This window comes from Myotis myotis, unplaced genomic scaffold (genome assembly GCF_014108235.1).
Source record: "Myotis myotis isolate mMyoMyo1 unplaced genomic scaffold, mMyoMyo1.p scaffold_m19_p_13, whole genome shotgun sequence".
Lineage (NCBI taxonomy): Eukaryota > Metazoa > Chordata > Mammalia > Chiroptera > Vespertilionidae > Myotis > Myotis myotis.
In genome coordinates this window covers 12,962,359-12,989,373 of record NW_023416317.1, presented here as the reverse complement: position 1 = coordinate 12,989,373, position 27,015 = coordinate 12,962,359, and the positions used below count along the sequence as shown (strand labels likewise).

The following is a 27,015-nucleotide window of genomic DNA, read 5'->3' as shown; positions in this document are numbered from 1 at the left end:
TTGTGGCTTGGGGGAAGAGAGGGATGGAGGGTGACAGCTAATGGGTATGGGGTTTCTTTTTGGGGTGATGCTAATGTTCTGAAATTATGTTGTGGTGATGGTTACATAATTTTATGAATATACTAAAATTACTGAATTGTATACTTTAAAAGGGTGAATTTTATGGCATATAAGTTATATTTCAGTTAAAGAGCAGTCAGTAATCAGATGTGAACACAAGACCAATCACTTGACTTTGGGCTCAATAGTGATCAAGTGAGTTGCTGTCCTTCTTCTGCAAGAAATGGAACTAAATGTTCTCATCTGTCAAAGAGGTATGTTACTTGTCTGGTCATTGCCAATACATGAAAAAGAAAATATTTTTGGGTTTTACATTTTTCTTAAGGAAATCTTAATATGTGGTATGATTAACCCATCTATTCATTTATTTATTGACTCCACAACCTGTACTGTGCCTGAGGTATACCCCAGGTGCGAGGATGGAAAAACAAGAGAGAATGGGGCAGTGGTTAAGCCAGACAAATCCTTTCTGGGCCCTAGTTACACCATTTAACAGGTGTATATGATAGGGCAAATTACCTAACCTCTCTGTGCCTAGTTTCTTCACCTGCAAAATGGAACCATAGTATATACCTCATGGAATTTTTGGTGGATAAAATGAAATACTATATATCAAATGCTTAGCATAGTACCTGATGAACTAAGGGTCTTCAAACTTATGATTTGTACTTCTATCAGAAAGTGTTGGAATATCTACTTTCCAATATGTAGGTATTTATAAATTAAACACATGCACAACTATATTAAAATAGTATGTACAGTATAAAACACACATAAAATTGAAATGAAAATGGTTAGGCTTAAAAAAATAAATGGAAATAGTTAAAAAAAAAGTCTTCCTGAAGCCCAGTGGATTGTTTCTGACACATCTTCTAGGGTGAGTACAATTCTCTTAGGAGGCCACTGAGCTGGCAATCAATACATATGCTCTTGTTATTATTATTCCTTCCTCCCATTTTCTCTGATCCCCTCCGTCCAGTCTTTCATCCATTCTGTGCTATGCTGCGAGCTGGGAGTATAAAAAAAGTAAGACGCACATCTGTCCTCATGGAGCTCACAGTCTAGAAAGGAGGCGTAACAGTTATTCTCAAATGTACTGTGATCAACACTACAACAGCGACATGTCTAAGATGCAGCACAGCCGGACTAACTGCCCAGGAGACTGAAAGCCTCCCAGAAGTCTACAGTGGCATTTGATCGTAATTCAATTTATTGACAAATGGAATGGGCAGCCTTCAGAGGGAGTGAACTCTCTCCACCACCCGTGGGACTGAAGCAGAGGCTGGGGAAATAATAGCTGGCTGGAATGTTGCAGGAATCTGGCATGGTGAAAATGGCTTGATGTGTTAATCCATTAATTTATTCCACAAATACTTACTGAGACCCTGTTATGTGCCAGGAACTGTTGGTGCTAAGTTTGCTTAGAACTCTGTATTTCCATGACTTTATATCATACAGTAATAATGTATTCTGACAACACCCTGGAAGGGGCAGCCAAAAATGAGCTGAGCCAAAGAAGTGACTTTCTCCAGGGTCATGAGTAGAGCAACTGGTGGCAGAGACAGGTAATTAACTTAGTCCCCTGATACATTCTTGATTTGCAATCTCTTAAACCATATCTAAATCACCAGAAAGGCTAAATTATTCATTTTTTTAAAAAAGGATTGCAATAAAGTCTTCACATTAAAGTGGACTTCAGCCACAAGATGTCATCTAACTAAATTATGCAACTGCTGAGATGCAAAGTGCTTTATGTAATTCTATCTCTGAAAGGCTCAAAATGCTATGTATAATACAATTTCATCTCAAAATATCCTTGTAAGAAAGAGGGGAGACTTTATCAATCAGCTGCTTCAGGAACAAGGTAATAGGCACAGGGCTATATAATTCAACTGTGCTCAGATTCCACGCAAGCCCTTCCATCATGAAGTCATTAAAAGTCATGAAGTCATCTTTTGCTTCGAAAGATGTTATTAGGAGCATAAGACAGTGAAGATGCAAACACAAGTAAGATGTGGCCCCTGCTCTCACAGGCCTTCCGATCTAGTAGGACAAGAGCTATCAAGAAATGAGCATAAATTAAGGAAGCATATCTGAGGTATAGTATTAATAATCAAACAGAACCCTGATAATGATTAAAAAGAAAACTAATAACTCCAGCAAAATCATAAAATACAACAAACAAAAATAACCTTTCAACTAGATGCTCTTCGATCTCTCTTCTCAAGATTTTAAGACAGGCTAGCTTAATCGATCAAACACCGGCCTACAGAGTTTTGTGAGCCTCAGATAGGAACTGTGAGAGACACAAGCTAAGTTTCCAATGGTGGCATAGAGCCAAAAGGAGACATGGCCATGGGTTAATAGATCAGATGAAGAACCTCACTCTATCCTACAAGGATGGGAGTGTAATAGAATTGGGAGAAAGCTGGGTCGCTAGTCTCATTCTGGAGCCTGTAAAATCTCACACTCTCCTTCTAAATCAGGTTTGCATCATGACAGTGCCTGACACCCACGCACAGGGAACATCGTGTAACTCTTAGTAAAAAGTCTATAAGCAATCGCTGACTATGTGAATTCTTTTAAGTTACAGCAAGACTCTAAGGTAGTGGTTCTCAACCTTCCTAATGCCGCGACCGTTTTAATACAGTTCCTCATGTTGTGGTGGCCTCCAACCATAAAATTATTTTCGTTGCTACTTCATAACTGTAATTTTGCTACTGTTATGAATCGTAATATAAATATCTGATATGCTATATGTGTTTTCCAATGGTCGCGACCCACAAGTTGAGAATCGCTACTCTAAGGGATGGTGGCTGTTAGAGTAGAATACAAAAGGCAATTGAGAAAGGGGAAATAGTCAAATAGTCTGGCATTCAGAAAAGAGAGCGTTCACTTACAGAATCAGTGAAGGCTTCATGAAAGAGATTTAATCAAAATCTTATAAGACCAAATGGCTTCCACTTTGCTGCCCAAGTCTTATGAAAAATCTAAGATACCAGTTCAGAAATGGAAACTATGCAAATGCCATAAATAGAATGGATAAATAGTGTGAGAGTCACACAGTAAAACACTATAAGCAATGACATGAGTGATATATTGAATCTCACAAACAAGATGCTAAGTGAGAGAAACCAGACACAAGAGAGTATACATTGTGAAACTAGTCTTGGGAGTCAGGGCAGGTCGTGAGGGGACAGTGACAGAAGGGGGTGGAGACAGGGAGGGAGCTCGATTAGGCTTGGGGGGGGGGGGTGCTGGTCTTGTTCTCTTTCCTGAGCTGGGGGATGGTCACTAGGGCTTGTTCAATTTGTGAAACTTCATCAAAGTATGTGTTTACTTCTCCATGACCAAGGAGAGCATGAAAGTCTAAGACTTTCCTGAAAAGTGATTAGTTGTTAATCACTGGCACTTACTTGGGGGCTGTCTTAGTGAGAAAAAATGTGGCTGGGGTGTCATTACCATTGGTAGTTTAAATTTGTATTTATTATTAAGAATTTTGAAGCTGTAATTAGAAAATTTTGGAAGTTTTTTGAACCCCCAAATGACCCCAAGGAAAGTAGAAGTCTATTTTCCAAAGATAATTTTAATTGGCATTTAATTTGAAGATTAATGTCCTCTCTATTGCTATTTACAGACAGTGTTTAATTTCTATGCTGATATTTTAAATAACGGCTGATAGTAAATTAGTGGTCCAGGGCATCTTTGCCAGCTAGTGCTCCATGAAGACTTGTTCTAAATTCCTGAGCTACTCACCCCACACAAGCGTTTGTCCTGATTCATTGGGTACGCAGCCCACTGACAACAAGAATGAAGAGAAGACAGAAGCCACAACATGAGCTGTGACACATACTTGAGGACATAGCTCATTCAAAATGTATGGCAGCTTGCAGCATGTGTTTCAACAGGCAAAGAGGTAAATCAAAATTCAAAGACCAAGCCACAGCACAACTTGAAAAACTTTGCTAAACTTAAGAGATGGAATTTGCACAGTATAAATCAGGAGTCAGACTGTTAGAAAGAACCAACTTTATGTCAATGGCATTCACAGGGTAGGCTTACCCAGCTCCACTGCCACCTCTGAAATGTGTCTCACAAACATTTCAGCTTGAGACCTGGAGACACTTCACAACCCCTGACTCAGCCTGTACTTCACTATCCACACACACTAATCCAGGGGTGGGCAAACTTTTTGACTCGAGGGCCACAATGGGTTCTTAAACTGGACCGGAGGGCCGGAACAAAAGCATGGATGGAGTGTTTGTGTGAACTAATATAAATTCAAAGAAAACATCATTACATAAAAGGGTATGGTCTGTTTTTTTTTTTTAGTTTTATTCATTTCAAACGGGCCGGCCCACAGGCCGTAGTTTGCCCATGGCTGCACTAATATCTTAAGAATGCCTCAGGTAGAGAATTCTTGGGTAATTATACCCAACGGTGGCAAAATTCCTTGCAAAGAGATTCCTTTTTATCTCATATACTAGTATGTGGATCTCTCTTCATTTTTTGGGGAGGAGGGAGAAGAACTTTAAAAAAAGATCTTTATATTGATTTGCTATATTTGTATAGACTACCCTTTTAATCTGTGACCTAAAAATAAATAAATAAATATACTCCCATCCATTTTGCCTTGGTAGTCAGAGAGCTAATTTTCAGGAAGGATTCTCTGACAAATATAGCTGAACTCTTATTAACCTAAAAGAGTTGATAAACAATTAGTAATTTCCAAGCACCTATTTTCTGAGTTCAAGGTACTCCCTGATTTTCACAATAAGCTATAGAGTGGAAGGAAGCTAGTAAAGTAAAAGTGAACAGGTTTTATATAACATCCAAGGATATGACTTCTACAAGGCGACTATAGCCTTGTGCATAGACAAGCATAGTAACCATTCAATAAATGATAGATTAAAATATTATATAAAGAATCTGGAGGAAAACAATTTCTGAGACTTCTCATAGAAATGAAAACAGCAGAGGTAAGCCAACTGACGCTCTGGAGTGGGAAGGTGCTAACATTGGGTTTGAACTGTTTGCAAATGTAAAAGCCTGCTTGTGAGACAGTGATGACAGACTAACACCTGTGCATGCTTCTGCACACTGAAATACTGCAGAGCTGCACGTGGCAATAGAAGTGATGATGTCACATGATCACAGAATTCAATTCGGGGCTGGGTTGACACTGTTCAGTCACTGACTAAATGTGAACAAGCTAAGGCCTCTCTGCTTCCTCGTCTGTCAGACAGGAGTAAGTAAGGCTTTGCGTGTGAGGTGGAGATGAAGACTGCAGACAAAGCGAGGGGCACTTTGTAGAGGGCCTGGCACATGTCAAGTACCCCAGATCCTCAGCCACCAACAAGATTCTTAATCAAAGACCTTGATCTCAATGTGTTTATGAAATACTCAGTCTAGTGCCTGTTACTTAAAATAGGAAAATGGTAAGTCTGACTTGCTGCTATTTAAAAGTAGGAAAAGCAAGACACCAAAGACGATGGATTTCTTCAATAAACATTTAATTAGTAGGATACATCAGAATACTGCAGAACTGACAGTGAAATATTAGAGTGTGTTGGCTAAACAACCAATACATTTTCATTGATCCATACTTCTGATAGTCTCTTAAATTTTGTCAAGTCTCTCTATCTACAATTCCTGAAACTTTTGAAAACTTGAAATTGCTTGCATACCTAGCTGCTCAAAAACAGAGACATCAAAATGTCCTGATGACATCTGCAATTCTCTATCAGTGCCCAAATTTTGGACCTAATTCCATCTTAAATTATTTTAACATACTTCTACTCTAGACCATTTTGCCTTGGTCAACAACTTAATTAGACACTAGGTACAAAGAAAGTGACAGGAATAAAAATCACTCGGTAGCATCAGTAGGAGTTTGGATTGAAAATATTTAAAAAGAAGGCAGAAGGCTAGGAGCAAGTTCCACCTGGGAAATTTCTATGCTTAATGCCAATTCTTTATTGGTAGCACAATTGTTATTTGATTACCAAATTCTATAGCTTCAGCAATATGCCCAGCAGTACACTGACAGATGAAACTGAGATAATTACTTTGTTTTTCAGAGAAAAGGAGCGCAGTTTTGAGAAAACTTCAAATATCAGACTCTTTTCCAAAGGCTATTAATTGGTAGGAGTGTCCAATTTAATAAAAAAAAAATCCTACCATGGTTAATATGGTTTATGAAATGCTACTAGTCCTGCCCAAGTTCAACTCACTCTATCAACCCCGAAGCTACTCATCTACAGTTGAGCTCCGGGAACATGGTTGGCACACTGAGGGTGGTCTCTATGGAATGACTTAAGAGACATCATGTCCAGCTTCTGAATGTTTTTCTCTCTTCAGGGTACCCCTGAGAAAATACCAATGTGTAATCTGGCAGAACTGACCCATTAATTCACTCTGATGTTAGCATTCAATTAATCTATAAACAGAGGAAGCACACATAGTTAGCACTTACTGAACAGTACCCAGAACTAGCTCATGGAATTTTATTAAATTTGAAAAGGTTTCATTTGTGTCAGCACACCAGGTATACCGATTACACTTCTAACTATTCAAATAGGTAGAAAAAAAAATCCTGTTGGATTATGGGCTAAGTGTTCTACATGTACTATGTCATTTAATACAACAATCCTATGGAATAGGAATCATTTTCTCCAAGTCTATAGATAAGGTAACTGAGGCTCAAAGAAGTTAAGAAATATGTCCAAGGTCACTTAAGTACGAAGAAGCAAACCAGGACTCTAATCCAGGTCTGTCTGATTTGAGCTGCTGCTCTAAATCAGGGAGTCCACTGCTCTTGACTTCTTGGTTTTGAAGAATGAAAATGTAGATACACTTGACATAGAATCCTATTTGGGGAAGGCCCCGAGGGGACAGCTATACACCAGATGGCCCAGAGCAGCATGAAGCTAGTGGGCACGTGGGGCAGAAGCTGCTGAAGGAGGGACAGTCACCCCTAAGTAAACCTGCACCGTTGGGCCAGGGCGATCAGCATGTGAGTAATACACACGGCAACCGGACCCAAAGCAGATGTTTTGCAACAATGCAGTATTGTAGCTAAAGCAAGTCAGGGGTCAGAAAGACATTTATGAATTCTTCAAACAATGGAGTATTGTTGAAATGACAGCTGCAAAGGCATACTTGAGTGGCAAATTCAAAGGAAGACAGATGGCTTCCCTTTGAACAAAGAGTATTATATACCATAGAAGACGCAGAACTTTATATAATGGAACAATGCTTTAAAAATTCTAAAATAACTTACAAATTCACTTTTCTCTAACTTTGCAGAGCACCAATTGCATAGAGGAGTACACTTTTATTACTTTTTAAAAATATGATGATAAATATGTCCTGCTCCAATACTGGGCTCAAGTTCCTCAAGAAGGCAATGAAACTCATCCTTCTTCATTATCCAAAGTAAATTGCTTGACCTGGAGAGTATTATGCTAAGTGAAATAAGCCAGTTCGAGAAAGATAAGTATCACATGATCCCACTCATATGTGTAATCTAATGAACAAAATCAACTAATGAACAAAATACATCCAGAGACATAGAAGCATGGAACAGACTGTCCAATCTCAGAGGGAAGGCAGGTGTGGAGAGAGTAACCAGGGAACTTAGATGCATATATGCATAGCCCATGGACATAGAGAATAGTGTGGTGGAAGCCTGGGTGGGGTGAGTGCGGGGTGGAGAGGGCCAATGGGCAAAAAAACCAACAACACAGGGACATCTGTAATACTTTCAACAATAAAGATAAATTAAAAAAAAAACAACAACCACAAAGTAAAGTGCTTGATGATTACAGGGAAAACATTATTTCATTTCCTAAGATATCTTTAAAAGTGCTCTCCTATAGTTCAGTTCTGATTTTCAAAAATGGAAATGTGAAAATAAACTCAAAAGTTATATATGGTTTGGCTCAGTGGATAGAGTGTCAGCCTACGGACTCAAGGGTCCCAGGTTCTATTCCGGTCAAGGGCATGTACCTTGGTTGCAGGCATATCCCCAGTGGGAGTGTGCAGGAGGCAGCTGATCCATGTTTCTCTCTCATCAATGTTTCTAATTCTCTATCCCTCTCCCTTCCTCTCTGTAAAAAATCAATAAAATATATTTTTTAAAAAGTTATATATGAATCATTTTATATATTTTTTCCTATAAAAAGTCAGATCTTTATTTTTTCCCCTATAGAGAATAGCTGGATTTGTAATTGGTAGCTTATTTTGTCTTTCATTATGAAATTAACCATTTTTCCATAAGCTCAAACTTTTTCTGGAGCCATAAAGCCTGTATGTACATCTTTTTTGTTTGTTTATTTAAAGATGCACATAATGACATTTGTAGGTTTAAAATGATTCACTCAAAATTGTTTCAATGCAATTATATATGTGGAAAATTTTAATTACCAGCTATCTACATTGTTGCAGTATTACCCAGAGGGCTGCACTTCTTTCTTAATTAAAAATATCTGAATTCTATTAAAATATAAATAAAGCATTGCAAGGAAGAATTTATCCAGCAGTTAGCAAATCAATTTCAGTAAGCATTCTTTAAGAATTACTAGTACCCTCCATATCAGGGGATTAGAAGGACAGTTGTCCTATACCACCTTCTTCTCCTTTTTTTTTTGGTAAGAGCCTTTCATTTTCCTTATCATAAAGTTGCTTCATGTGGGCACTTTGCCAGAGCTTAGGGATGTCCACTTATAATTCCTGATTGCAGCACCTCAATGGCTAAGTGGAGGCTCAGATCTGCCTGCAGTGATCCGCAGCCCAATAAATGACATGACCATCCACCCCCCTGGTTGCTCAAGTTCCAAACCTAATGTCATCTTTGATTCTTCCTGTTTCCTCTTCCTTAAATACTGTCAGTCCTACCTCTCAAATATGCCAGTAATCTGCCACTTCTCCTCATCTCTACCCTGAACTATCAGAGTGATGCCCCAACTGCTGTCCTTGCTTCTGTTCCTACTCTGCGGAGACTTTTTGAATGTAAATGCCATTGCTTGCTTAAAACCTTTCAGAGTTGGAATAAAGGCCACCCTCCTCACTTTATGTGCTCTGGGATCTGTTTACCTCTGACCTCATCCTCTTGTACTTTCTCCATGCCCATATGTCCCAGCTTTATTCCTCAAAAAATGCCATTTCAGGAGCTTTCTACCTACTGTTCCTGATGCCTAAAGCACTGTTCCCAGGTTCTTTACAGAGCTAGCTTCTTAAATTACATCTCAACCAAAATGTTACCTGAGACCTAAAGTACCACCATTCTGCCCAACTCTGCTACTCTATTACATCAATCTGGTTTTCCCCTGTACACCTTTACATAGTTTACAATCATTTTATGTATTTGGTTGCTACTGTCTGTAACTCCCAACAGAGATAAGTCCCCTGAGGAGAGGGGCCTTATTGTCTTGGTCAGTGTATCTCTAGCACCTGGGAGAATGTCTGCCTGTTAGGTGATAACAGAAGAGGAGATGTTCTTGCTTATCTCAGGAGTAGAACCAGAATAGCTGTATCCCACCTCTTGGAGGTCCTTTATTTTGCAGGCCCAGCTTAGGTGGCAGAAACTGCCAAGAACCCGTCAACGCTCTACATGAAGGGACTACCACTAGTCAGCCAAGATAACTTCACACCTGCATTAATATTAATATTAGATGGACTTCTAGTCCCAGGATAACTCTCAAAATTTTCTTTCTGCATTAGTATATTTCCTGTGAGTCATACCAGTAGAATCCTTGTAGCCTGTCTGAGTTGATCATGTCTGTGTTAGAATTCAATTCTGGAGCCACACTAGTCAAAGTATTAAATTTTAAATATCTTGAAAGAAAGAAAAGTTTTCTATTCAAATTAAATCCATTTGTGGAGGCAATTAGGTAAAAGAAAAAATAAAAGATCCAGATGGGAAAGAAAGTAGAACTATATTTGCAACAACATGATTTTATATATAGAAACTCTTAAGGAATTCGCAAAAATATGGAGAACTAATGTTCAGCAAGGAAGTAAGACAGAAAATCAATAGAAAAAAAACAACTGTATCACTATCTGCTAGCAATGAACAAGTCAAAAAGGAACTTAAGAAAACAATCCATTTACAATAGCATCAAAAAGAATAAAATACTTAAGAATAAATTTAACAAAAGAAGTGCAAGACTTGTACACTGAAAACTACTAAACATTGCTCAAAGAAATTAAAGACCCCAATAAATAGAAAAAGATCCCATGAATCGGAAGGCTTACTATTGTTAAGATGGCAATATTCCCCAAATTCCAGCTGCCTTTTTTAAAAATAGAAATTGACAAGCTGATCCTCAAGTTCATATGAAATGCAAGGGACCCAGCCTAACAAAATCAGTCAAGAAAGGGAAGAATAAGGTTGGAGGACTCATACTTCCTGATTTCAAAGTCTACTGCAAAACTGTAAGGCAGTGTGATACTACATGAGGATAGTCATACCTATATCTATATCTATATCTATATCTATATCTATATCTATTTCTATATCTATATCTATATCTATCTATCTAATCTAATGAAAGAGAAACATGCAAATTGACTGTACCTCCGCTACACCCACAAGCCATGCCCACAAGCCAATCAGGAACAAATATGCAAATTAACCCAACTAAGATGGTGGCAGCCATGGAGCTGGAGCGAGCAGGAGGCTTGAGTTGCCCCCAGCGATGGAGGAAGCCAAGCTTCCCGCCTGCCCTGGCTGTGAGCTCTGCTCAAGGCTACAAAGTTTCAATTATAGAAGATAAATAAATCCCAGATACAGTGGGGCCTTGACTTACGAGTGTCCCGACTAAGGAGTTTTTTGAGATATAAGCTGTCTCTCGGCCGATTTTTTGCTTTGAGTTGCGAGCTAAAATTCGGGTTACAAGCCAGCTTCAGATACCCCACCACTAGTTGGCGCAGCGAACGTCACAGTGAACGCCACAACATCAGCCCAGCATCATGTGTCTCACTCGTTCACTTTTTGATTTGACATACGAGTAATCTGAGTTACGAGCTCAAGCACGGAACGAATTAAACTCGGAAGTCAAGGCCCCACTGTACCTGCTTCCAGCCCACAGCAGTGGCCAGCCTGAAAATGGCCCTCAGCCCCTCACTTAGGCTGGCCAAACCCCCATGAGGTGAGGGTCCCCACAGGGGGGCTTGACCAGCCTGAAAACAGCCCTTAGCCCCTCACCCAGACTGGCCAGGCACCCCAGTGGGGACCCCCACCCTGATCCGGGACACCCTTCAGGGTAAACCAGCCGGCCACCACCCATGCACCAGGCCTCTATCCTATATAATAAAAGGCTAATATGCAAATTGACCCTAACAGCAGAACGACTGGGAATGACTGGCCACTATGACACACACTGACCACCAGGGGGCAGACGCTCAATGCAGGAGCTGCCCCCTGGTGGTCAGTGCGCTCCCACAGGGGGAGCTCTGCTCAGCCACAAGCCAGGCTGACGGCTGCCAGTACAGCGGTGGTGGCGGGAGCCTCTCCTGCCTCCTCAGCAGTGCTAAGGATGTCCGACTGCAGCTTAGGCCTGCTTCCCGCTGGCAACTGGACATCTCCCGAGGGCTTCCGGGCTGCCAGAGGGATGTCTGTCAGCTTAGGCCCGATCCCCCGGGGAGTGGGCCTAAGCCAGCAGGTAGACATTCCCTGAGGGGTCCCAGACTGCAAGAGGGCACAGGCCGGGCTGAGGGACCCCCCCTGAGTGCACAAATTTTTGTGCACCAGGCCTCTAGTATATATATATATATGCCTAAGTGACCGTTCGACCAGCTTCTATGACGTGCACTGACCACCAGGGGACAGACGCTCAACACACAGGCATGGAAACATGGAATAGACTGATGAAACTCAGAGGGGAGGGGGAAGGGGGGAGTGCAGGAAGAGATTAACCAAAGGTCTTATATGCATACCAGAGGCCCGGCACATGGATTCGTGCACTGGTGGGGTCCCTCGGCCTGGCCTATGGGGATGGGGCCAAAATAGGCAGTCTGACATCCCCCAAGGGGTCCCAGATTGCGAGAGGGTGCAGGCCAGGCTGAGGGGTCCCACCAGTGCACGAATCTGTGCACCGGACCTCTAATAGATCAATAAAGGAGAACTGAGAGGTCAGAAGTAACTCTGGCATGTATAGTCAACTGATTTTCAAAAAGGGTGACAACTCAATAGAAAAAAAAAGTCTTTCAACCAATGGTGCTGGCACAACTGGATACCTACATGCAAAACAATGTAGTTGAACTTTCAAAATAATTAACTAATAAAAATTAACTCAAAATGGATCATAGGACTAAATTTAAGAGCTAAAATGATATAACTCTTAGAAAATAACAGGAGAAAATGTTCATGACTTTGGATTAGGCAAGGATTTCTTACATATAACACCAAAAGCACAAACAACTGAAGGGAAAAAACCAGATAAACTGGACTTCATCAAAATTAAAAACTGTTGTGCTTCAAAGGACAACATCAAGAAATGAAAAGACAATTTACAGAGTGGAAAATATTTGTTTATCATATAACTGACAAGGAACTTGTATCCAAACTCTTACAAGTGAATGATAAAAGGACAATCCAGTTTAAAAATAGGTAAAGGATTTGAATAGGCATTTCTCCAAAGGAGATATATAAATGGCTAATAGGCACATGAAAGATGCTCAACATCTTTAGCCATTAGGGAAATGCAAGCCACAACCACAATGATAACACACCACAGGAAGGCTTAAATAAAAAGACAGACAGTAAGAAGTATTGTCCAGGATATGGAGAAATTGGACACCCCCCCCCCCCCTCCATTGTTGATGGGAATATAACATGGCACAGTCATTTTGGAAAACAGTTTGGCAGTTTCTCAAAAGTTAAATGTAAAGTTCCTTATGGACCAGCAATTTTACCCTTAGGTATATACCAAGAGTACTAAACCATATGTCTACACAAGAACTTGCACATGAATGTTCATAGCAGCATAATTCCTAATAGTTCCAAAGTGGAAACAACCAATGTCTACCAACTAATAAATGAATAAGCCAATACGGCATATCCATATAATGAATTATTATTCAGGCATAAAAAGGAAAACCTGCCACCACATAGATGAACTTGAAAAACTTAAGTGAAAGAAGTTAGACACACAGCCCATGAAATGTCCAGAATAGGCAAATTCATAGATACAAAAAGTAGACTGGCAGTTTCCAGGAGTTTAGGGGGACTGTTAATAAGTATGAAGTTTATTTTAGGGTGATGACATGATTTAAAATTAGATAGTGGTGACGGTGGCAGAACTTTGTGAATATACTAAGAAAAGGCGAAATTCTATATTGTGAGAATTACATCTTAGTAAAGCAGTCAATAAAAACCTTTGGGTTTCTGGGATGTGGGGAAAATCCCTGTGTGGAGCTAGTACACGCGACACTCTTTAGAGGACATTGTTTCCACAGATTCTTACCTGCAAACATCAAGTGGAGAGAATGTCGCTCATTAGAACCCTTCACTATGACCTCGAGTTTCCTTTTAAGTAGTGTCTCTGGAAGAGCATCCACTTTCACTGTAAACTCACTCTGAAATGGGGCAGACCGCCTAGGCCAGTGATGGCGAACCTATGACACACATGTCAGAGGTGACACGCGAACTCATTTTTTTGGTTGATTTTTCTTTGTTAAATGGCATTTAAATATATAAAATAAATATCAAAAAAATATAAGTCTTTGTTTTACTATGGTTGTAAATATCAAAAAATTTCTATATGAGACATGGCACCAGAGTTAAGTTAGGGTTTTTCAAAATGCTGACACGCCGAGCTCAAAAGGTTCACCATCACTGGCCTGGGCCTTCAATAATTCTATATCCTATTAAACTGAAATGATCACATTCAAAAATTGAGCCATAGATTGTAGTGATTATGTGGGTTGTTAGAGATCAAATTTTATTAGTCTGAATGTTGACACTGAGGTCAAAGTCTCTGCACAAATGGGAAGCAATGCCTTTGTGCCTCTATGCCCTCATCAGAGACAAAGCTCCTCTCCCTCTTATTCTCTGAAGCCACTGCTGTCAGGGTTCGTGGCTGTAAAATGGACCAGCACCAACTCAGAAGGCTCCTGAGCAGAGCAGATACGGGTCAGGCTTGTGCTTTGAAGTCTGCAGTGTGTGGCTGTAAGAAGGGTCTCCTGAAATAATGTAAATGGCTTCTGGAAACTGTCTTATCCTAAAAGCTTCTTAAATGAAGAGAATGGGAGGGCAAGTCCCTGCTCTCTCTCCAAACTTCAGCCTCTTTGCTCCTTCCCTTGTCCCTGGTATTATCAGAAAGCACTATTTTTCAGGCAGTGGACTGTCCAGGTACTTAAAGCCCATTTGTGCAGAAGTCCCCAAGCTGATTGTGATGCTCTGATTTTATCTCTACAGGAAGATTTAAAAAATGGAAATAAGCAATCTTTTGAATATATAGGATGACATATAATCTAATTCCATTAGATTCTACCTAATGGAAGGTGGAGGCAAAGAAGTTACGGAGAAAATGGAGTGGAATGCTTCTCCAAGGCTTGCTCTGGTTCTGTTTTTGGCAGCCCAGCATTGGAGAATAAATGTCTAAGGTTAGTTTATTGGCTGCATTCCAATCATTAGCACAGCCAAAAAAAAAAAAAAAAAAAAAAAAAAAAGACAGAGAGAACATTTGTTTTAGAAATATTTTCAAAAATAAAACATGCAAAAATATTATTGACTACTTTCATTCAAAATCACCATAAAACAAATCCATTTTTATTAGGTTAAGTGATTTACTATTTTTTTACATGCACACATACAAACATGCACATAAGTATGAGAAATAAAAAGGGGAAAATTCATTTGTTTTAATTTTGGATGTTTCTTAAAGAGAGACCATTGCTTTTATGACTTAGCACATGTTTATGCAGAATAGTATGGTGGCCATAGTCAGTAGTTCTAGACACAGAAAATTTAGGTTCAAATTGTGACTCTCAAACCAACTGTTGTCCTTGAAAAAACTGTGCAACTGTTTCAAACTGCAGCTTCCTCATCTGAAAAAAGGGGATGATAACAGTCTCTACCTCTCTGGGTCATCATGAGGATTAAATGGAATACTTCATGGAAAAGGCTTGGTACAATGACTCCCATGTGGTAAATGTTTAAAAAATATCAGCTATTTCTATTTTGTTGCCGATGATGTATATGTGTCTTACCTGTGCTAGGTAATAATTATCCACTATAAGTTGCTTAGAATATAATTGGACCAAAGCTTTACATTGTAACACATCTGAAATACTTAGGACATGACAAATAGAAACACTCTTTAATGTTTAGAAAATGGAATACAAGTGTCATCTGTCCTGCATAGTCTCTGGTTTCTAAGTGCAGCTACGGGGGAACTGAAGGAAGAAAAGGACAACACAGGAAGAAAAAAAATCAATCTGATGGACATGAAGATAGCCACCAAACTAGCCTAGGGATTTACTCAATGACATTGCTTTACTGTTAACCTTCACTCATACCATTTATTATTTGGGGAACTGCTGCAAAGTGAATAGAATAATGATGTTTTTATGACTCCTAATGTAAATTGTTATTGAAAATCTGTCAACTTTACTGGCAAGCCTTTGGCTCAAAAATAAGATCTTCATTTATAATTTGCAAGCAGTGATGACTAAAATAATGAGAAGTAACTGGGAAATAAAAAAATAACTATTATGATAATTATCTTTCTCATTAAAAACATGAGGCATTCTATTATCGTTGGGATGTGCAATACCCTTTAACAGCTGCTGTTACTGAGCTAAAACACATCTGAATAGGAAAGCAACTACATTACTGATCATGCAAATGATGAAAAATAGATACTGCTGAGAATGTGTGCAAAGTGGAACGGGACAGAACACAGCAGGATGGACGCCCGCATATGTAAACCAGGGTGGACCCACTTACTGCTACTCCAGGAGTCGGTCTCAGCTTCTCCTCTGAGATTTCCTTCAGGGAGGCTTTGTTGACTGAAGCTGGCACTTGGTCCTTTGCTTTGATAATGGGACCTGGAGCATTCTGAGAGAGTTCACTGCTTCTTCCAGGGGGAGAAAGGCATGGTACAGGCACCAAACTCGGTTGAAAGTTGTTTCTATCTATCTGCTGCACCAAGAAATTCTGGCTTTCTGATGCTTCTGCTTCTGTGTAGGCACTTTTTAGGTATTCTTTACTTGTCCACCTTGCAGCCTTCCCCAGCATGTTCTCCAATGTTAACTGAGTTAACCCTGAAGGACTAGGAGAATCCTGGACACTGTAGTTGCCCTATACAGGGGGAACAAAGCGAAAATCATTGTGAGCTGAAACGTGGTGAATCAGTTACTGAGTACAATTTCTTAATAAGTTAGTATATTCTATGAATAAACCAAAATATATACATATATTTTATTTTATTCTGCAATAAAAAGTATGAGTTCCCAGACAAGAAAAAGCTAAAGGAGTTCATCACCATCAAACCACTATTGCAGGAAATATCAAAGGTTCATCTTTGAGAAGAAGAAAAAAAATGAATAGAATGTCAATAACTATATATCAACAATTATTTTAGATGTAAGTTGATTAAAGATCCAATCAAAAGATATAGGGTGGTTGAATGAGTAACAAAACAAGACCCTTGCATATGCTGCTTATAAGAGACTCACTTCAGATAAAAACACACAGAGACTGGAAGTAATAGAGATGGAAAAAGATATTTCATAAAAATGGGAATGGGGGGAGGGGGGAAGAAAGCGGGGGTAGCAATACTTATAACAGACAAAATAGACATTAAAACAAAGGCTGTAACAAGAGACAAAGAAGGACCCAGCAACTCTACTTCTGGGTATTTATTTGAATAAACCCAAAACACTAATTCAAGAAGACACATCCATCCATATGTTCACTGGAGCATTATTTACAATAGCCAAGATGTGAAAGCAATGTAAATGTCCATCAATAGATGAATGGAAAAGGAAGAAGTGGTGCATACATACAATGGAATATTACTCAGCCACAAGGAAGAATGAAATCTTGCCATCTGCAACAACATGGATGGACCTAGAACAGGGGTGGGCAAACTTTTTGACTCGAGGGCCACAATGGGTTATTAAACTGGACCGGAGGGCCAGAACAAAAGCATGGATGGAGTGTTTGTGTGAACTAATATAAATTCAAAGTAAACATCATTACATAAAAGGGTACGGTCTTTTTTTTTTTTAGTTTTATTCATTTCAAACGGGCCAGATCCGGCCAGCGGGCCGTAGTTTGCCCACGGCTGACCTAGAAGATATTATGCTAAGGGAATTAAGTCAGACAGAGAAAGACAAATACCGTATGATTTCACTTACATGTGGAATCTAAAAAGCAACACAAAGAAACAAACAAAACGGAAACAAACTCATAGATACGGAGAACATTTTGATGGTTGCCAAATGGGAGAGTGGTTGGAGCAATGGGTGAAAAAAGGGAAGAGAATAAGAAGTACACATTAATAGTTGCAAAACAGTCATGGGGATGTAAAGTACGTCATAGGAATATAATCAATAGTATTGTAATTACTATGTTTGGTGTCAGATAGGTACTAGATTTATCAGAGTGATCACTTTGTAAAGTTATAGAAATGTCTAATCACTGGGCCATACACCTGAAACTAATATAATACTGTATATCAATGTAATTGAAAAAATAAAATAAATAAAAATTAGGTCTTTCTGGAAAAAAAAAGAGTAACTAAAAACAGCAATGTAAAGAGAGACAAATCATTTGCTAAGGCACATTTTTTTTTTTTAACCACTGAATAACAAGAGAACATTTAAAAAAATAGTCACTCAAATATATTAGTTCATTCCAAAGAATGTCTAAAGAATAGAGGATTCATAGGAAGTTATCTACAATATCTAAGAATTTTATATTTGATTTCATGATAAACTAACTCCATGGGAAGAGAAAGAACTAGAACTTATGGTATTTAGCATATTTAAGCAGGAAAAGGCTACTCTAAAAACAAGTGGGCCTACCGAAGCATTTTTGCCTCATATTATTGTTTTATTGTTCAAAAGCAGTAGATAATAGAACATGTTTGGTGAAACAGTTTTCTTACATGAAAATTTCAATTACAAAAAGTGTTTTCTCTCTACAAAATATAAACCTCATTAGTATAATTATTGGGAAAATTGAAAGTGAAAGCTAGGATTTTACAAGTATAGAGTTCTGGGATTACCCCTAGAAAGCAAAAATTTTTAATTTCTAAAATTTTAGAAAGGAGGGATTAAACATAGAATCAATGTCCATAAGGTAAATAATGGAAACAAGAAATATAGTACTATTTTTGTTGGTAGATTTTTTTACTATAAAGTAAATTTAAAGAAGAAACTAATGTAATCATTGCTGATACTTGCCATGGTAGATTTTTCCAATTTGCATTATCTATCTACACTAATAAAAGAGAAACATGCAAATTGGTGTCACTCTGCTACCCTTCCCATTGGCTAATCAGGGCGATATGCAAATTAACTGCCAGCCAAAGATGGCGGCCGGCAGCCAGGCAGCTTAAAGCGAACATGAATGAGGCTTGCTTGCTTCAGTGACGGAGGACTCCAATGTTCCCCGCCTGCCGCTGCTGGCCTCTGAGCTGGCAGTTTGAAACATTGTTACAAATATAGAAGCTAAACAAAACCCCAGAAACCTGCTTTCAACCAGCCGGGATCTGAGAGCTGGAGTTGAAACAGTGTTTCGATTATAGAACCCAAACAAACCAGATACCTGCTTTCAGCAGCGGAGGTCTAAGAGCTGGAGCCAAGCCTCAGAGCTAAAGCTGGCCCAGAATAAGAAAAAAAAAGAAAAAAAGGAGCGGTTGGGAGCTTCAGTCACCCGCCAGCCTGAAAACAGCCCTCAGCCCCTCACCCAGACTGGCCAGGCACCCCAGTGGGGACCCCCACCCTGATCCAATACACCCTTCAGGGCAAACCAGCCGGCCCCCACCCGTGCACCAGGCCTCTATTCTATATAGTAAAAGGGTAATATGCCTCCCAGCACCGGGATCAGCAGAGCCGCGAGGTCTCCCGGCACCGGGATCAGTGTGACAGGGGGCAGCGCCCAAACCCCCTGATCACCCTGCGGCTCTGTGTGTGACAGGGGGCGGGGCCACAACCTCCCTATCCGCCCTGCTCTGTTCGTGACAGGGGAAGGCGCCCCAACCCCCTGATCAGCCCTGCTCTGTGCCTGATAGGGGGGAGCTCCCCAACCCCCTGATCGCCCTGCGGCTCTGTGTGTGACAGGGTGCGGCGCCCCAACCCCCCCTGCCCCTCCCACGGGCCCTGCTCTGTGTGTGACGGGGTAGAGCCATAACCTCCCCATCAACCTTGCCCTGAGTGTGACAGTGGCGGTGCCCCAACTCCCTGATCGGCCCTGCTCTGTGTGTGACAGGGGGCGGTGCTCCAACTCCCCTATCAGCCCTACTCTGTGAGTGACAGGGGAGCTCCCCAACCCCCTGATTGACCCCGCTCTGTGTGTGACAGGGGGCAGCGCCACAACCCCCTGATTGGCCCTGCTCTGTGCGTGACAGGGGTGGCACCGCAATCTCCCCATTGACCCTGCCTTGAGTGTGACAGGGGGCGGTGCCCCAACCCCCCAATCGACCCTACCCTGAGCATGACTGAGGGTGGCATCACAACCTCCCGATCCGTCCTGCTCTGTGCATGACAGGGGGTGGCGCCCCAACTCCCCAATCAGCCCTGCTCTGAGCCCGACCAGGGGCTGCACCTAGGGATTGGGCCTGCCCTATGCCACCTGGGAGCAGGCCTAAGCCAGCAGGTCGTTATCTCCCGAGGGGTCCCAGACTGCGAGAGGGCACAGGCCGGGCTGAGGAACCCCCCTCCCCCCCAAGTGCACAAATTTTTGTGCACTGGGCCTCTAGTTTAAATATATAATAAATGGATGTTAAAATGATAAAGTTAGAACAAAAAATATCAGTAAAAACAGAGTACATTTTAAAGATATTACTTGATGTCGGAGAATGTGTATCTTCTTCAGTAACAGTCACAAAGAATCAAATACCCAGAAATTTCCAATGTTTGGCATTTGTAAACAAAATATTTGAGTGACTGATTAAATTGTTCAGTTACTTCCTAAATGTTTGGCCACCATACACGCTCAACACACAGGTCACTATCTAAGGCAGTGATGGCAAACCTATGACACGTGTGTCAGAGGTGACACGCAAACTCATTTTGTTGGTTGATTTTTCTTTGTTAAATGGCATTTAAATATATAAAATAAATATCAAAAATATAAGTCTTTGTTTTACTATGGTTGCAAATATCAAAAAATTTCTATATGTGACATGGCATCAGAGTTAAGTTAGGTTTTTTCAAAATGCTGACACGCTGAGTTCAAAAGGTTCGCCATCACTGATCTAAGGTGACATTTCCCTTTTGGTAGAAGTGAAGTATGTATGTGTAAAGAAAGATGAGAGAGCCTGCTCAAGGTTGGGCACAGGACAGGAGAGGAATTTATCAAAACTTTCAATTGGAAGTGATCTATGTATCTGTGTACCTATTTATCATTGTTTTGCCTCTTTCTTTCTTCCTCATCATGGGCTAAGGCAGTGGTTCTCAACCTTCTGGCCCTTTAAATACAGTTCCTCATGTTGTGACCCCCAACCATAAAATTATTTTCGTTGCTACTTCATACTGTAATGTTGCTACTGTTATGAATCGTAATGTAAAAATCTGATATGCAGGATGGTCTTAGGCGACCCCTGTAAAAGGGTCGTTCGACCCCAAAGGGGTCGTGACCCACAGGTTGAGAACTGCTGGGCTAAGGTATTGCTCCAGGCACTGCAGACAGTGGGAACATAATGGTAGACCATAACTTAATTCTGGCCATCAAAGGACTTTTTCCTGAAGGCATCCAAGAGTCATAGAGTGATTTGAGGCAGTGGAGCACCACAGTGGCACAAAATAGAAGGCATGGGTATGAGTTTGTGCGAATATTTTTTGTAGGATGTCTAGAATGCTCTATGGAGATAGTAGAAAGGGAGACCAATTAGGGGATGATGAAATTGTTACAACCAGAAACAATGAGGTGGCTGTTAAGGAATGGTGGTGACAATGGGGAGGCTGGCTGACTTGAGGGCTCTGTAGAAGGCAGAGTGTTATTCTTTGTGACTCTGGAAAGCTTACATGGAGTCTGAGATCCCTAATCCTGCCATGTTATAATTCTTTCTTGTAGGAAGTAGGTGAGATTAGCAGACAACCGGGCTTTTAAGAAAGGTACACTCAGTTCTTAGAACCTCTTCTAAGAAACAGCTTGCCTCTCTAGAGTAAGGAATGAAGATTGTGGCATGTCTAAGGATCTTTTATGAATATTTCTTCTTGGTACTCATTCTGGGCCTACATTCTCCTTCTCTATGCTGGCTTGATCTTCTGATACATATATTTTTTCATAAATGATAGAGAAACAAATTTTCTGGAGTCCCCGATAGGGTAAAGAAAAGATGGTGGGTGGGTGTCACTCCATGGGCTTTTTCACTTAAGAAGGGGAGACAATTTCTGCACTTACAACAGTCCTGCAGGCGGTGGGCAACCCTGGGCTGTCACTGGGTGAGCTGTACTTTACCATCACTCTGCAAACTCTGAGGATATTCACAGGGTTGAAGAACCCTGCCTTCAGGCAAAAACAGCAACAACAAACTCCCCGTACCCCTTCCCCCCCCAAAAAAACACAGAGAGTGCCAGAAACCTAAACAATGCCTGTTGCCCCAAATTACTAGGGAATCGAGTGGTGACTCTTACAATTTCTGTTTCATATAGGTAAAAAAGAATAAAAGTTACTCTTGTTTGGAGAAGGTAAGCAAAGAATATCAACATCCCTGAGTCTTAGTTCTGAGAAAGTATGGGTGGAACTCAGATTTTTTTTTTTTTAACTCAGTCTGCCTACTATATAGTGCTCTGTCTCTTCCAACTTTTAAAAATTTCAATTTCCTATAATTATTGCAAACAATTGGCAGTGAAATTTCTGTGACCAAAAGACCCTCTACATATTCATCTCCATCATATTAAAAAATTAAAAGCATATACTATGGATTTAAAACATACTGGACCTAAAAGTAGGCTGGTAAGAGAGGAAGGTATAATAATGGCTCTTTGGGCTCAAATCTTTGGGTCATCCTGGGATTCCATTGTGTATACGACATAGGCAGAAATTAAGAGCTTTTGCAATAAACATTAGTTCAATAAATATTTATTTAGACTCCTGCTATGTGTAAGGCATTTTCTAAGCACTATGTAAGAGACACAGGTTCGAAGAACATGGACACTGTCCTCAAGAAAAACAAAGTCTATAGAGAGATAGATACCTACAAAGATATTGATCTCATAAGGAAGAAGTAGAAAGTGCAATTTTAAAAGCTTCAGATGTACTATGATGAGAATTTAGAGGAATGCATGAAAAACCAGATGTTTGCTACATCATTTAAAAAACACTTAAAAAATCAATCCATTTGATGGGAAGCCTATTTCTTCCACCTGTGGTAGGTCAGAGTACAGCCTCTCTTCCTTTCAGTAGTTTACTCAGTTGTAAAATACTTCTTTTTGTTTGGCACGGGCAGTGATTATATATAGACATATTCATGATCGTGTATATGGACATTCATCTCACATTTTGCCTAATGTGATGGGCCAAGAAGTGGAGATGTGCCAGGAACTGGACAGATTTAGCTGTGTTCCCTGGTGAGCAGTATCTTGGTTGTATTGCATTTCCACAGTAATATGCTGTTTTAAATATATGGAAAAGACAAATAACTGGAGAATCTGGACAGGATACAAAAGGCTAACTTACTTTAGCTGCCTCAGAACCACTAAATCTGGTTTATCCCAGATTCTGAAAGGAGAATTAGGATAAATGAGAAAGGCAAAATGATATATGAGACTGATATTTTGATTTAAGTTGGGTCAGCCTCTTTTTTAGAGAGGAAATAAACAGAGAATAAAAATAGTGCAGTATTTACTAGAAGCAGTGCACTGGTAAACCCTATTCCTTTCTTTAGTAATGCTTTTGCTGCCTTACTAAAGTAGATGATATAGGTATAGATGATGTTTATTAATCTCACATATGTAGCTCATTTGGGCTCAATCATGCTTTTGGATTAATTTTTTTCTATATAACATACATTTGTTATATGCAAAAGAAGTCAGCTTCCTATGATCTGATTGAAAAACAACCATTTTTTTTCCCTTTGGTTTATGATTTAGCTACTGAAACCTGTACAGCAATTGCATATAATTTGTCAGAGTAGTAAAGGAATTGTCAAGCCATTTTCACATTCCAATCATCTGTTCATCTGTTTTTCAGAAGAACAAATACAAAATGCTTTTGATTTAACTTGATATATTTTTTTAAAGTCCCAAATCTCTTGAACTGTTTGTCTTCTGGGCTAAGAAGCATTTGCTTGTTAAATATTCAATCCCGCCCCGTGCCAGGGACATCAATGGAGTTTGCCTGATTAACTGTAGCACAGCATATGCAGGCTGAGGAGAGAATGATTTCCCCAAGGAGCCAGCACTTCCTCTGTTGAACTACTTTCTTAAAAGGACATGCAGATGGGCATTTGGATAAGTTCTGGATGCACAAAACCAATTGCTCTTGCTGAGCTGCAATTTCAAAAAGATAATTTTAATGACTCTTGAGGGCCATCTACTTGGAGCAGATGGGACCCAGGCTCTTTGTATCACAACTTTAATGTTGAGTGAGTCAGGATGGAACCCTCTTTTAGCCTTTGTAAAAGTGAATGATTGTATTTATTTATATTTCAATTGATGTTTTAATTCAGTCCACAATGAATAATGTCTCATATAATGTTCTTGAAAGTTCTGTAAAAATACATTCACAATATTCCAAACACACTTCGATAGCAGCTTTGAATGTGTAATTGAGGTCGAGTCTGCAGGGGTTTTCACTTTTGTCCAATATTTTTGTGACTAAATGTGTGAACTGACAGCACCTTTTAATTGGACTAGCAGACAATAGAGATGATATAGGTATATATTTCCAATGTCAATCAAAGATCACAGTTATTTGCATAAATATAGCTAAAGATATTAGCTATAACAGAACAAAAAAAACTTCTTTGATAATAGCAAGATTAACCATTCAAATGTATCTTAAATGTCCTTACTAAAAATCATCCCCAAGAAGTAGTTCAACCTCTTGATTTTTTAGGAAATATAAAATTAATACAATTTCATTTGGGTAGCAAAGATAATTGATAGTGGTGTCTTATAATGCATTTTACTTGTTTATAAACAAAATAAAAGGTAAATGTGGCTTTCTAACAAGCAACTAACCTGCAGCATGCTTGATATTAAAAGGGGTTGTGCAAATTATTCTTGTAAACTTCTTTACCTGTAGCCAATGATGCTTCACACACAAATCATAGCAGAAACTATAGGGACTGGATGGGATCGGCAAACATCATCATGTGAATATTTGGGAAAAATGATGAGACTTCCTTAACTGTCCAAGACAAAACATCTTTTTCTCTAAGCTAGATTTCATGTTCTTTTAACTATAACACTTTAAAGACTTTATCTGCAAATTCCTATCCACACTAAATATTTATCTGCAATGTTTATCTTTTAGCAGGAGCTGTAGAATGTTATTCTCAATGAACAAGAGTTTTATAACCTTCTTTACCTGCCTGTAACAAAGAAGAGGCAAGTCGCAGGAACCAAGGGGCCCGTGACTTTTCCAGAGGAGAACAAAGCTTCAAAGAATAATAATAAAGATGTATATGTGACCAGCCTAAAAAACTACTCACACAGCATAATATTCAATTTGCATGGTAGGTTTAGATAGTATGTATGCTGTAATTTATAATATACAGAAATAAAAATGTCAGGCAATATATTCAAAATAGGGTCCTTCCATATTTTTTCCAATACATAAATTGACGGTTAGAAGTCTTTAAAGGCTATGCAGAAATAATAAATGAAACAGTGTACCATGCCAGCACAGCCAGGTTCGGTGAGCCTGAGAGGGGGCGGTGAAGGATTAAGAAAAGACAGACAAAAGAAGAAAGCTGGGTCTGGGTGGGACGCTGTCCTCTCTGATGGAGAGCTAGCGACAGTGCCATGGACTACAAGCAGAGTCTTTATTTTATAGCCAGTTTCATTGAGGCAAAGTAAGGGTGTGGTCAAGATGTTTACAACATTCTCGTGGGTTTCGAACCTACTCAATTACATGCACCTGATCAAGCTTTGTTTACTTGCTGCACCTCCCGCAGCCTATATCACTCTGCCACATGGGACCACGGGTTCGGACCATAAGGTCAAGCTTACAACTATAGCCTTTGGCTGTAATTGTGCTGGGACTTGCATGTGGCTTTGCCACGAGAGGATCGTGTCCTCGCATTTAGTCCCAGGCTTGAACCTGTCCAAACGCTGTAGCCGCTCTCCACAAAACAGCTTAACTACCGAGTGCTAAAAATATCTTTAAAGCAACAATACTAGTAAAGCTGAGAGGAAGGACTAAAAGAGTTTCCTCAAAAAATTAAAAATGGAATTGCCGTGACCCAGCAATCTCACATCTGGGAATATATCCTAAGAAGTCAGAAATACCAATCAAAAAGAATGTATGTACCCCTATGTTCATAGCAGCATTACTTACAAACCTAAGCTCTGGAAACAGCCTAAGTGCCCATAGGTACATGAGTAAATAAAAAAAACTGTGGTACATTTACAAAATGGAATTCTATGCAGCTATAAAAAAGAAGTATTTCTTACCCTTTGCGACAGCATGGAGGGACCTGGAGATTATTATGCTCAGTGAAATAGGCCAGACAGAGAAAGACAAATATGACATGATATCACTTATTTGTGGAATCTAATGAACAAAATAAACAAAATAGGTCCATGGAGGCATGGAACATATTGACAGACCTCAGAGGGGAAGGGGTGGGGGAGAAGAGACAATATTAACCAAAGAACATATATGCATAGCCCATGGACACAGACTATAGTGTGATGAAGACCTTGGGGAGGGGAAGGGACTGGGTGAAGGGGGAAAAGGGGGGAGAAAATGGAGGACATCTGTAATACTGTCAACAGTAAAAAGAAAATGGTCCTTTTAATTTGATGTTTGTAGCTTTGTCCTTTAGGCCTCCAAAAGTCAGATGGAGAGAAGATCTGAAAGATTCCTAGCTAATCTGAACACTATAAGTAGTCAGGACACATAATTCATGTCCAAATATGGGTAATTTTTAGCTCAAATGTTTCAATTTGGACTGTTATACAAGACAAGTTACTTGTCCTTGCAAATATCTGCTTCAGTATGTGATACACAGCCAGAGTTTGGGGTGGGGGTCGGGGGGGAAATGACAGCATTTCTAAGTAAAAAATTAAATTAGAGGAGCAATAAAATACTACTATAAAGCTAACTCAAGTTGCAAACCAGATGTATATACTTAGAAGGCATATTGAGAATAATGGTAAGATACAAAACAGAGACAATAGCAGGAACATGCTTCTTTCTTTTGGAAGCTGCAATAGTGTGCAAGGCACTCTGTTTTGCTAGCTATCCTAAGATAATTCATTTTACATGGCAGTCTTGATTTTACAGCTCTCCACAAAATATATTTCCATAGTTTGCTTTTCCAGTAAGATGTACAACTTCAAAATTAATTAAGTATCAGGAATATCTGTATATATGACTGCATAAAGAATAAGACAAGAGCACATACAAAAAATTCATACTTTTGAGGCTCTCACAGTAATGAAGATCCGATATGTGAATTATTTATTTTAGAAACTTAAATTAAAAAGACAATGTATCACTTAAAGCTTATTTTAATTAGCCTTTACTATCAAATGTGCTTTTCCTCTATCATAACATGATTTATTTTTGCCTAATTTATATGCTACCAAATCCATCTACTT

At 39.6% G+C, this 27,015-nt stretch overlaps 1 protein-coding gene across 9 annotated transcripts in view; it reads right to left on the bottom strand.

Moving 5' to 3' along the window:
- The window catches only part of CFAP20DC (CFAP20 domain containing), a 236,786-nt gene that overhangs the window by 63,092 nt on the left and 146,679 nt on the right, over positions 1 to 27,015 (bottom strand). For all 9 annotated transcript variants that reach the window (XM_036331721.1, XM_036331722.1, XM_036331723.1 and 6 more), the window contains one exon: positions 16,016 to 16,369. In XM_036331721.1, coding sequence (XP_036187614.1) covers positions 16,016 to 16,369 — 354 coding nt within the window. The remainder of the gene's footprint in view (positions 1 to 16,015; positions 16,370 to 27,015) is intronic.